We start from the raw sequence: 13325 nt of genomic DNA, 5'->3' as shown, positions 1-13325 counted from the left end.
TAGAGAGACTACTATATGCTATTACATAATCTGTGTTTAATAACTTATTTCTAGTAACCAGATTCATTTTTATTTGCTTTGTTTACATCAATGCACGTTTTGCCATGAAAATTAAACACTCTATGTAATTCTTCACAACTTCATGCAAATCAACCTTTAAGAGCTTGATATGATTTAACATGATTTTTATAGTTAGAATCTAGGCCCTTCTGCTACTATATGATAAAGTATTTTTATTAAATATTTTATTCTACCTAAGTAGAAACCTGCTATAGCAAAAATGATTGCTTTAGCCAAGATTAAAAGTGGTTCTAAAATGCAAACTAGTAGCACTCTGGGCTTACTATTAATCCGTTTTGAAAGGACCATAGAAGGGACATATTTTTCACTCTCCAATGAAGCACACAGATTTCCAAAGAATTGTCAGTGTAGGTTATAGGTGCTGTACCTCACCTTTGGGGGTAACCAATTGCCTTTTAAAACAGTATTTCATAATGACTATGTTTTTAGCTTCAGAAAGAATTTAAATAAATGAAAATGGTATATTTTAGTTTTAGGAAGTGATTGAAGATATGTTCACTCTGATCACTTCTGGTAAGGAAAATTTGCATTCATGAGCATGATAGCTTGGAGCATGGTCTAAAATTGAAAGTTGCATTTAGTGAAAAACCAAATGGAGTCAGCTGAATATGATGTTTGTATGTTGTAATTAAATGTATACAAAAAAAAAAGGCTTATGGTAAGAAGTTACCATTCTAGAGAAGAAGGTTTAATGAAGGACCAGAGTTTTGAGTTATAATGATGGATCAGATTTCAAGTTTGATATAAAGAAAAAGGCTAACAAGGAAAAAATATGTATACATTCATATTCATCATATCAAAAATATGTAGCTGTTTTCCAGCAAGAAATGTCTACTACAATTTACCTAAACTATGATATATTACTACTGGATAGAGAAAAAATGCAGGTATGGATAAAATTTTCAATATGCTGCCTTGTTAAAAGCCATTTATATAAGTATTTAATATGAATCTATCTTCATAATAACTGCTAGAAATTAGAAAGAATAGAAAGGTGCTGTTATAAAATTGATACAGCATGTCAGAGCTTGGCTGTACCAGGTCCTTATGAATTATATGGATATCCTGCCTCAGAGAGACACGGTCTATTAAAACCCATGAGTTGGAGTCACTTTTCTCAGTTTCTGGGTGGGGTAGACCTTGAACATGTGGCAATTTTTAAAATTTGAAATATTGCTGGAAACTTTAGGCAGATTGGTTTAGTTTTAAAGACTAAGAACCTAATATATACTCTTCTTCCCTAAATAAACTGCAATTCTTTCAATATGGAAATATGGTAGGAAAACTAGTATGTGAAGAAAGAAAACTGATGGAAAACGTTCTATGTGAATTATGCTAATATTAAGAACTAAACCAATCAGATTAACTACTTTATAAAAGTTCAAATCAGTCTTTTTTCCCTTTAAATATCTTACCAGACCCGAAATTAAGCATCTATTTGAATTGTTTTATGTTTAAACTTTCCAGAAGTTATAATTTGAATTTTGCTAATTTAACCATATTTTTTCAACTTGAGTGAGCTTCTTCTTTAAGCATCCTACTTCATTTTCTTACTGAGGGATTTTTTTTTAAATAAAGAAAATGTAATAAAATGGCTATAAATTGCATCACAATTATGATAATAGAATTTTAGAACCTGCCTATGAGAAGTTGGAGGGGGAATTGACAGAACTAAAGATTAGATGCAAAAGCCCCAGTGGCTATGAACTCATTACCATTCCAGACTGGGAGGAATTTATGTGGTAATCTCATATATTCCTAGGCCTCCAAGCCAGCCCATAGCCAGGCCACCTAGAGAGCAGAATGATGATATTTTGTGGAGGATTCCATCATAAAGGTTATTCTCCCAAATGTGCTTTTACCAAAAATGGTTTGTTACAGCTACTATGAACCGTGGGAGGCTCTGAATGGAAAATGACTCTTTTAACAATACTTCTTCAAATAAGGCAGAGAGTCATATGTGCAGGCAGGTGATTCAGGGTAATTAACAACAAGAATACTTTTAACCATGAAGAGTAAAATCGGTGGTGGAATGAAGGCAAACAGGGAAGTAGAAACCCACCTATGTCAGGATTTATGAAACTACTTTAAATGATAACAAACCTAATTCTCTCAAGCTGAATCCAGTCTGCGGTATTATTCTTGGCATAGGACATGGTGATGCTGGGGTCCGAATAACTAAAGCGACATGAACCCGAGCCTGTAAAGAGCAATAACATTAAGTTTCAAAATTAAAAAACACTGTAATTGCATATTATTCTTCTTCATAAATGTGAGATAATTTTATAACCATTTAAATATTTATTTATTTGTTTCGCCATTCCTCCAACTATGCTGAAATTTCTTGTGATTAGTTCTAAATACTATTTGATAAATCACTTTAGAAATCGGGATAAAGGCAAAAAAACCTCTGCAGATTTCTTGGGAGATACACAACTAAACCAAACTAAATTATAAAATAAACAATTCTATGCCAAGAAATATCTAAATATTCTAGAATAATTAATAATTCCATTATAGTTCTTGCAAGTTAATATTAGTTAATAGTGATTGCATTAAATGGTATATAAGTCATTAAATTGAACGAGGATGAAAAGTACCATTCTTCTTCTGTGTGTTATTTAAATGATTAGACAGCATGTGAGAAACTAAAATACTGTGAAGAAAATTCAAGTACTAAATGAATGAGAACTATTAGATATGATTGATACTATTGTACGAGAGCCCACCATGAGAGATTTAAGAGACATTATTATGTCCCATTGTGAACATTTGGTGATTATTTCTCACTATGATTTTCCACACTGGAAATATGACCAAGGAAAGTTTTAAAACTCTGACAAGGATGTGTTTCTACACATTCAATGAATTCATATAATAAAACATAGCATGACTATCATTTCAAAGATCTTCTCAGAATACCCAAAACAGCCATGAAACATATGCCAGAAGTTTATTGTAACCGAATAGCAGGATTTTTTTTAATACTATATTAAAAACAAATGAACTAACAGAAAAAGAAATAGTGCAATTTATGTTTAACTTTCACCCATCTGCTAGAGGAGCCTCGGTTTCAGCAAATGGCATCTGTTGACAGTTTTTACATTTGTAGTTCTCAGGAGTTCCAAGCTTTAATAGACTCATTTATTTTATTTCAGTGGTGTTTAGTACAACACCAGTTAGTTTGCAATCGCCAAAGCTGGCAATGTGCTAAAAGGCCAAAAGGCAGTTTTCCCAGATTTATTCTCACAGCCAAAACGTGGGTAGAAAAAGTATGAAAGAAAGGATATTCAAAGGACAGCTCCCCAGCAACCTTAAGCTCAAACACAAACCCACCTTATGCCATTTTGATCATTGCTAAATTTTACTTTTTATACGCAGCTGCTTAAAATAAATATCAAGCTGCAAGGCTGCAATTGGAAGGGGCCAGGATTATATGGGACAAACTTTAAAACAAACAAGAATGAGGACTGGCTGACAATCTGTTTATTTCAAAACAAAGTTCAAATCAGCCTAAAGAATTGCAATGGCACTTCTGTGCCTCCCTCGTGTTGTGTTTACCATAAGCTCCTAAAAGCAAATGGAGAAGGTGAATCCCTGAAAAAGGAACAGGTAAAGCGAATGATAGCCAAACATGTGCCTTACAGAAGGCAATTCCTTCAAACTGTTTACCAATTAAGACAAAAGGACAGCTGATAAGCATCAGAATACAAATGTGTTCTAGTGTGATGACAAATATGACTTCTCTCCTATTTCCTTAAGCCGGCATCTCAAGGTTGGGGAATTTAGTTCATTATGTACCTATAAAACACAGGCACCGGGCAGGTGACTCATTTTTCCTCGGCCATTTAGTCATTACATTCTTGCATATCTAAAATCTTTATAAATCCATCTTCTCCTCAGCACTGTCAGTAAGACCCTCATTTGCTCCTGCCAGGACTCCGCAGTGGTCATTAGTTGGCCTCCCTGTCTCCAGCCTCTCACCTCCTTCTCTAGCCACACGGCTGCCAGTGCTCTTCCTACAAGTAAACTCATAATCATATTGCCTTCCTGCCTGTAATCAAACCTTCAACAGTTCCTCAGTACTTTCAGGATAAAGCTGTGCTTCTCCCTGCCGTGAGACAAAGATGCAGAGCTCCTAGAGATCAGATGTGCACCCCGGAAAAGAGAACTGAAGAAGGAGGCCTGAGCTGGAAGTAGCGCCCCCAACAGAACCAGTGGCTTTGGCTCTCTGCATCCCCCTGACCCCCTGCCCAAAATCCCATTCCAAATGGTACCAGTTCAATGGGTAAGTGATCCCCCACTCCCACTCTGGATGTAGTTGTTCCACATACACTGGGTACCATTTTTCTTCACATATTCCCTTCTGAATTGCAACCCCACTGTCACACAGACTTCAGCCAGAAGATTGAGACTTTCCTTGCCCAGCTTGACAATGGTTACTGGAGTCTATTTGGGATGAGGGGAAGAGTCAATCAATGTCCATGTGCACAGGTGGCTAATGGCACCCCCCATTCCCTGCCGCCATTTGCTGGGATGCAGAGTTGTCACATGCCTCAAAGCACCTTTCACACAGTGAGGAGGGCAATAATGACCAGGGGCCATCTGCAACAGGTACCTCTTTCTTTCTCCTCTCCTTTCTTTCTCCTCTTAAGTCAAAGATCTTTAACTGCCAACACTGAAATTTATTTATTTATTTTTTTTGGTTTGGTTATGACCTTTTTTTTTTATTTTTTATAAATTAATTTTTATTGGTGTTCAATTTACCAACATACAGAATAACACCCAGTGCTCATCCCGTCAAGTGTCCAACACTGAAATTTAAAACTGGAAAGGAGACAAACCCAAATGTCAAATTCAAAATACCCTCTTGTTGCAGATCCATTTTATTCCCCTCAGATCTCTTCCAATGTAATCCTTCCCTCTAAAGTAGCAAATGTGTAAGTGTGCAAAGAAGTGCTAAAGGAGGGAAGATAATTCAGGATCATGGTTATGATACATCTGATAGCCACTGATGGACTTTTACTGCTCTAAAAATCCAAACACTTTCTTTGGTTCCTGACAGGCAAATGAGGAAAGTCCATATGTTTTCATTTCTGCCCATGGCAAGGGTACAAGTAACCTATGCAGTGATTAAGGGTTCCCAAAGTTTTGTATTCATAAATAAAATTAGCAAAATTTTAGGATTTATTGAGGATCCCAATTCAACACTCTAAGAAAACTGACTCTCACATAGAGCTACACATACAAAGATTACTGAAATTACCCACAGTGCAGGGGAGGACAGGATATTTTGTGTTAAAGGCACTTCATTAATGTTGTTTCCAGTTGTTCTTGGCTGTCAATTCTTGATTTTAAATTGACAAATAAATTGATAAATGATAAAGATAAACCTACAGTTATTTATAGTACCTGTCATTTACATTATTATTGGTTATTTAGTGAACCTCATGGTATACAATGGTGGATACTTTTACTAAAAATATTTCTAGCCTATTATTGTCTTACAGGTAGTCCTATGGATTAAGAAACATATGCACTGCAACATAAACACAAGCCATCTTTACTCTTCTGCTAAAGCAGATATCTACATAATGCCCCGCAACTACCTTGCAATAAAGCAGCCCTTCACTAATGATATCTTGAATTTGTACTATTGAATGCGTGCCCATGAGCTATTTTTATAACTTGCTTTGTGTTATCAAGTTAATAAAACTACTGGATTATTTTTTTTTAATTTTCAGAATTTTAACATAAAATGGTAAGTCTGAGTTCATTCTTATTAGGTTAAGAATGCAATGCATACAGTTAAGAGAAACAGAAACACAGATAGTAATGTCCTCATCTTTTTGCCCACAGATCTACCTGTTATTCTCTACTTGATCTACCTATATTCTCTCTCCATTGTATCAGTGTTTTCTGCTTCCCTCCTGTTGTAGCAGATGAAGTGTTTCTGTTCTAATCAGTGTGAACTTCCTTGTATGGTCTAGATCCCACCTCCTCTTTGCTCCTTAAAATTTCCCCTTTCTTTGTCCTGCATCATCCATCTCTCCCCATGAGTTTCTTGGATCATTCCTATCATCATATAAACATCATAGAAACATACAGAACATCTCCCACCTTAAAAAAACAAAACATTTTCTTGATGTCACCTTTCCTTCTGCTCCTTTTCATTCTATTTTTGCTCCACTGTACAGCAAAACCCCTCAAAAGGGTGTCGAGTGATTGTCGGCACATCTTCACATCCTATTCTCCTCTCCCCACAACTGCCACCCTCTCTCCAGGCTCCTGCTCTCAAGCACTAACCTGAAGCTCACTGCAGGGGTCCATGTTGCCAAATCAACAGATCCCAAATTCAAGTTACTTGACTTCTTCGCAGGATTTGTCAGTTGACCTCTGCCTTTTTCTTGGGTAGTTTCTTCCCTTGGCTTCCACTTCCTTCATTTCCCGTTTCCTTCTTGACCTCAAACTGTTTTAGCGCCTTTCTCTTCTCTTACCTACACTGCCTCCTTTGATGATCTTTCTCACTTTCAAGGCTTTAAATAACATCTACCACAGACAATACCCTGGATTATACCTCCCATGAGGTTCACACTTGCAGATCCAAACTGCTATTTATCATCCCTAATGAACATCTCAAACTTACTATATCAAAATTGGAAGTACTGGTTTTCCACTTGCTGAATAGCCACTAGTCTTTTCATTTCAAATGAAACCACCCCACAGTCTCAAACAAATGGATGAAAAAAAAAAAACAAACCCTGGTAGTCATCCTTGATTGCCTCACGCCCCACTTCAGCTCATCAGACTGTGCTGAGAGTTCTGCTTCCAAAATGTAGTTTCGCTTATGTCCCTCTCGACTGCTCCACCTCAAATTATGAACATGTCTTGGTTGTTTGCTTGCTCTCCTTTATCCTCCTGTGATCCATCATCCTTCCAGCAGTGTGTGGGGGGGTGTCTTTTAAAAACAAAGGAGTCTTTTAAAATGTTTTAACAATTATACTGTTCCCTGCCTAAAACCATCTCAAGGTTTCTCACGTGCTAGGAACAAAAAGATGAGCTCCTTATCCTGATATACGAAATCCTTCACGATCTGCTGACTCGTACACGTTCAAACATCCCTGTACCACTCTGCCTCTCATTTACTATGTTCCAGCCATAAAGTACTCTGGACTTCTTTTCTCTTTCCTGACACTCCTTCATCCCAGGGCTTCTGCGTTCCTTCTCACTGCCTGAAACTACATTTATTATGTCAATTTCCTCATACCCTATTGTCTCCTCACTCCATTCATATCCCCCCGCCCCCGATTTTCCCCTGCCTGGATCCCTCTTCTCCCTCAGGTTATCTGTGCAAATAATCCCTCCTCAAAGAAGCCTTCTCTGAGCACTCAATCTAAAGAAGTCTTTCCCAATCACTAATCATTCTCCATCTTATCACTCAGCTTTGTATTATTCATAGTAGGGATCAGTATTTAAATTTATTGTGTTTATTTAATCATTTACTTGCTCAACATCCATATCCTGTTAGGATGCAAACTCTGTCAGAGTAGGAACTGTATCTGTCTTGCCCATTACTTATGTCCCTAGTATTCACAATGATGCTTGGTACACAGTAGGAGCTCAATAAACTCTGGCTGGATCATGAATAAATTTGCTATAATTTATTTACTTTAAATTCTCCATTTCTTCATTTTTATTGAGGTATGTTTCTACTAAAAAAGGGAACTGCAAGGGTGTCTCGGTTGCAGTCAGTCAAGTGTCTGCCTTCGGCTCAGGTTATGATCCTGGGGTCCTGAGATTGAGTCCTATGTCAGGCTCTCTGCTCAGCAGGAAGCCTGTTTCTCCCTCTCCCTCTGCCTGCCGCTCCCCCTACTTGGGTTCTCTTACTACCTGTCAAATAAATAAATAAATAAATAAATAAACAAACAAACAAACAAATAATCTTTTTTTTTTTAAGGGAATTACAAGAGGAGATGAGACTTAAGAACTTTTTTTTGTTTTTTTTTTTTTAGACTTAAGAACTTTTGACTTGACTTCAAGAGTCAAAGTGAAAAGACATTTGGGTGGCATGAGAATCATGCTTTAGGATACCTGAACTGCTTATTTCCTCAACCACAGGTTAACTATGGTACTGTTATACAGTCACCCAGGTAATAATTCCCCCAAATTAATTAGAATATGCCTTAAGAAGATTTAACTGGTTCTATAATCCAGTCCGCTTTTGGAATAAAAATATCAGAGACAAATTACACCAGTAATTATACTCCATTTTTGTCAGCCAGATAAAGTAATGTGAAGAATAATGATAGCCAGATGAGTTATTTTGCTTATTACTAAAGCCTTATTATAATGGCCCAGCATAATTGAAAATAAGCAATTTGCAAAGTCATACAAGGTAGTCATAAGCCATGTAGAGTATTACCCCCAAGGCACGAGTTCTGACCTCCCCACCAGAATGTTTCTACTGCATGAAAAAGTTTCTTAAGTGCAATATCTTCTTGATTGTGACATTATCTTGTCTCTTTAAGTTGATTTGTTTTGTTTCTGTTGGAATATTTGAAAAGATTAACACAATGTTCTTTCTTTTTGTTTAAGAGAGAGAGAGAGCATGGTAGGAGATGAGACAGAGGGAGACAGAGAATCTTAAGCAGGCTCCATGCCCAGCGTGCAGCTCAATGTGGGGCTCGATTCTACAACCCTGAGATGACGACCTGAGTTGAAATCAAGAGTCAGACATTTAACTGACTGAGCTACCCAGGCACCCCAAACACACTGTTCTAAGGGAGAAAAAACATTTTACATTTAGGAACAAACTTAATACAATTGTAACCTTATAGAAAAATGTTACTTTAAAAAAAAAGCTTATTTATTTGTTCAAGTGATCTCTACCCCCAATGTGGGGCTTGAACTCACAACCTCAAGATCAAGAGTCACATGCTCTTCTGACTGAACCAGCTAAACACACTGAAAAATGTTATTTTTAATTGTAATGTTATGGATTAATGAGAAAATCTTTGATGGTAGGTGCATGTTAATGTGTCACATAGGGTTTTTGAAAAACATTTATTTGAGAGAGAGAGAGAGAGAGAGAGAGAGATAGTGAATGGGAGGAAGGGCAGAGGGAGAGAAAATTCTAAAGTAGACTCCCTGCTGAGTGAGGAGCTAGATGTGGGGCACCATCTCACCACCCTAAGATCATGACCTGAGCTGAAACCAAGACTTGGCCACTCAGCTGACTGAGGCACCCAGGTATCCCTGTGTTATATAGGTTTAAACATACCTTATTTAATTAGTCTCATGAGGGAAGTCTACAAGATAATAAATTCAGTGTTTGTTAGCATTACTGATAATTCTATATAATTTTTTGACTTTACTTTTTAGAGTAAAATCTCCTCTGACACAACATATCTTTCAGAGAGGAAAGTATGCACATGGGCTAGGAGAGGATGGGGGAGTCAGACTACCAGGGTTGCAATCTGGGCTTAGATACTTCTTAGCTTTGTGACCTTGGGCACGTCACAGATTCCATGTTTGTAGAATGTAAATAATAATAATAGCAATCTCTCCACAGAATTGACGCAAAGATTAAGGAGTTAACACATGAAACATGCCTAGAAGACAGTTCTTGGCCCATACTATTTAACAGATTCCAGCTATGATTCAATATTTTTTGTTTCACTTCAAAAATTCATTTATCTTAGAAAAAGGAGCACATTTCTGACCATACTTGTTCACAGGCTAAATATTAAGTTGAATTACTGCTTATCAAATAACTTACAGTGCATTTTTCCTATGGCTTCTTTTTTGGGGGGGCTATTTCCAGATTCTTCAGTGGAAATGCTATACATTCGACACAGAAATAAAAACTGAGACCAAAATGAGTAAACTACTTGTGTGTTAGTATCACTGGTAAATGTATTAGTGAGGAAGAGAAGAATCCACCTGATAAGAAAAAGAAGGTGCTCTGGGAGAAGCATAGTAAGGCAAATTAGTATAAGGTCCATATAATTGCTGGAGTGGAGTTGAAATTTTGATTTTACAGTTCCTAGCATCCAAACAAAACAGAAAATCTGATCAGCGTTTCAGTAGCACTCATGAAGAAAAAAATTCTAATAACTCAAAAGAACAATAGTGGTTGCTATGAACAGGTTAGGTGCCACTATGTGCATGCCTCCTTTACAAGTAAGGAGTGTCCTGGGGAGGTTAATGGGGTTCAGAATTAGATAAACCAGAATCACACTTTCACCACTTCACTGTACTGCTTCTGGTGAACAAAAACACACTTTAAAAAATAGTGCTTCATTTTCACATGGTCACAACAGGTTGGGAGAAGCTTCTGTACTGTTTATTCTACTCAGGCTTCTGATCTGAGGTCATAATGGCCTTTTTTTGGTACAGAGAATAAAACTTAAAGGAATGAACCACCTTTAGCCTAAATATCATGCCTGTTACTAACTAGGCTCTCAGGTTCTATAATAAGAGATGATTAGTGAAACTGCACTAAATAAAAAGAAACAATCTGTTGGGGTGCCTGGGTGGCTCAGTCAGTTAAGTGTCCAATGCTTGATTTCTGCTCAGGTCACAATCTCAGGGTCTTGAGATTAAGCCCTGGCTTTGGGCTCTGTATTCAGCGGGGAGTCTGCTTGAGATTCTCTCTCTCCCTCCTCCCCTGTCCCTACCCCCTCCTCACAAATAAATAAATAAATATTTTTAAAAAAGGAAGAAAGAAAGATCATGTTTGCTTGGGCATCACTTTCTCTACAGGTGCCCTGAACATCCCTCTCCTTCCCTTGCAGCCACATAAACCTCTGGACCCTTCTCCCGTGTATTTTTTAAATCGATACCTTTCCTTTACCTTCACCACTACCTCCTTAGGTCATCTTTCTCCCCCAGATCAATGTGATAACCTTGTGACTAGGTTTTCAGACCACACACAAAAGGTTAACCTTCTTCCAAAGAGTTTCTTTGCTGTTTGCTTTCAAATCTATAGGAAGGCATTTCAAAGAGATTTAAAAAAAATAGATGTATTTCAAAAAAGCAATATCCTAACATTTCTCAATTTAAAACATTTTAATTCTGTGAAAAGCATTAACTTGATATAATAGTGCAATTGGGATTAAATTTAAGATACCAGGTAATTCACATCTATATTCTAAATAACAAATTCCAAAATAACTTGTAAATCTGTTTCTGAAATAAACATTTACCATAAAGAAATCATAAATACTTACAAGTGTCAAGTAGTATCTATTACTTTTTAAAATTAAAAGAATTAAAATAATGGCAAAGCTTCGTTCTCTATGGTTGCCTCCTTTTACTGTTAGAGATCCTCATCACTGTAATTCAAACAAATACTTCATTGTAATCTTAGTCTGACCTATGAATCATTTACCTCAATTTAAAGTTACAACTGAAATTGGTATCAATTTCTACCCCTGGTTATATTTAAATAGTACTATCCCTAGTATAATTTAGAAAAAAAGAGACAAGTAACTTTCTACTTTGTTATACGGAGCCAGGCCAAGATTATTAATCTATCAATCAACCAATCAATGAGTCAACCAATTATCAGAAGTATTTGTCATGTCAGAGATACATGTGAACTTAAAAACCTAGCTAACTTTCTTGTGATAAAGTCCCATTTCTCTTGACTTCGGCTGTCATTCAGGAAAAAAAGCAGAAAATGCATACCCTTTAAGCAACCTTTACCATTTAGGAAGTAAAATATAATTTAGTCCTCACATTTACATAAGGCTCTTGTGGTGACACAACAGCAGTCCACATGGCTCTTATGTTGGCTGTTCCTTTTGCCAGGCTAACTCTTTTACACAATTCAAGCCTCTGCTCAGTGGTTACACTCTTAGAGACTTTTTCCCAGCCACCTCCAATAAAATGCTACTCCTCTCTTGCTGAAACCCTGATGTACTTTCTTCATCACATTTATTACTTGCTGACATATTCATTCGTTCAGTGGTTGCCTCCCCTCATCAGAATGCCAGCTCCATCTGGGCAAAGGTTTTGTCTCACAAATCTCATCGCCCCAATGTCTTGATTACTACTTCACATAGAAGAGGGCCTCAGTGAATAGTTGTTGAAAAAGTGAATGAAAGGGTGCCTGAGTGGCTCAGTCGATTAAGCGTCTGACTCTTGATTTCAGCTCAGATCATGATCTCAGGGTTTTAAGAGCAAGTTCCACATTGTGCTCTCCACTGAGTATGGAGTCTACTTAAGATTCTTTTTCTTGGGGATCCCTCGGTGGTGCAGCGGTTTAGTGCCTGCCTTTGGCTCAGGGCACGATCCTGAAGACCCATGATCAAATCCCACATCAGGCTCCCGGTGCATGGAGCCTGCTTCTCCCTCTGCCTATGTCTCTGCCTCTCTCTCTCTCTCTCTCTCTCTGTGTGTGACTATCATAAATAAATAAAAATTAAAAAAAAAAGATTCTTTTTCTATCTCTGCCCCCCCTCCCTCTAAAATAAATAAAATCTCTTAGAAAAAGAAAAAAGTGAATGAAATAAATCTAGGAGTCAGTTAAACTCAAGGAAGAAAGTCTTTTGGAAATACAATGATACCATTATAAACTTAAAAAAATTTATTTAAAAAATTTAATATTTTTCTCCATCTCTCTTCCATTATTATTTATTAAATATTTGTATTAAAGTATAATTTTTAAAAAAGATTCTATTTATTCATGAGAGACACACAGAGAGAGGCAGAGACCCTGTATTAAAGTATGATTAACATACAGGTTATACTACTTTTAGGTGTAAAATATAATAACAATTCTATATATTACTGTGTTCATCACAGTATATGTAGTTTTATTATCTTTTTTGGTACACTTCTTAGCATATTAAAGAAATAGGGTTGACTTACAGTCTCGATCCACCAACACAGAGACTGACATTCTTTTTTAAAAAAATTATTTTAGAGGGGCACCTGGGTGGCTCAGTGGTTGAGTGTCTGCTTTTGGCTCAGGTTGTATTTCCAGGGTCCTGGGATTGAGTTCTGTATTGGGGTCCCCACTGGAAGCCTGCTTCTCCCTCTATGTCTCTGCCTCTCTCTGTGTGTCTCTCATGAATAAATAAATAGAATCTTTAAAAAATAAATTTATTTTAGAGAGAGAGAAATAGAGAGATAGCATAAGTGGAGGGAGGGGCAGAGGGAGAGAGAGAATCTCAAGCAGACTCCCTGCTGACCATGGAGTCCAACAACTCTGGGCTCCATTCCATGGCCTTCAGGTC

General features: G+C 37.0%; 1 protein-coding gene across 1 annotated transcript in view; it reads right to left on the bottom strand.

The window, feature by feature from the left end:
* The window catches only part of RELN (reelin), a 479257-nt gene that overhangs the window by 212466 nt on the left and 253466 nt on the right, over positions 1-13325 (bottom strand). The window contains exon 9 of the mRNA XM_055301120.1: positions 2185-2281. Within this exon, the coding sequence (XP_055157095.1) occupies positions 2185-2281 (97 nt within the window). The remainder of the gene's footprint in view (positions 1-2184; positions 2282-13325) is intronic.

Source organism: Nyctereutes procyonoides, unplaced genomic scaffold, assembly GCF_905146905.1.
Source record: "Nyctereutes procyonoides isolate TBG_1078 unplaced genomic scaffold, NYPRO_anot_genome, whole genome shotgun sequence".
NCBI lineage: Eukaryota > Metazoa > Chordata > Mammalia > Carnivora > Canidae > Nyctereutes > Nyctereutes procyonoides.
The sequence above is the reverse complement of the archived record's forward strand: the minus strand, read 5'-3'. Positions and strand labels throughout refer to the sequence as shown.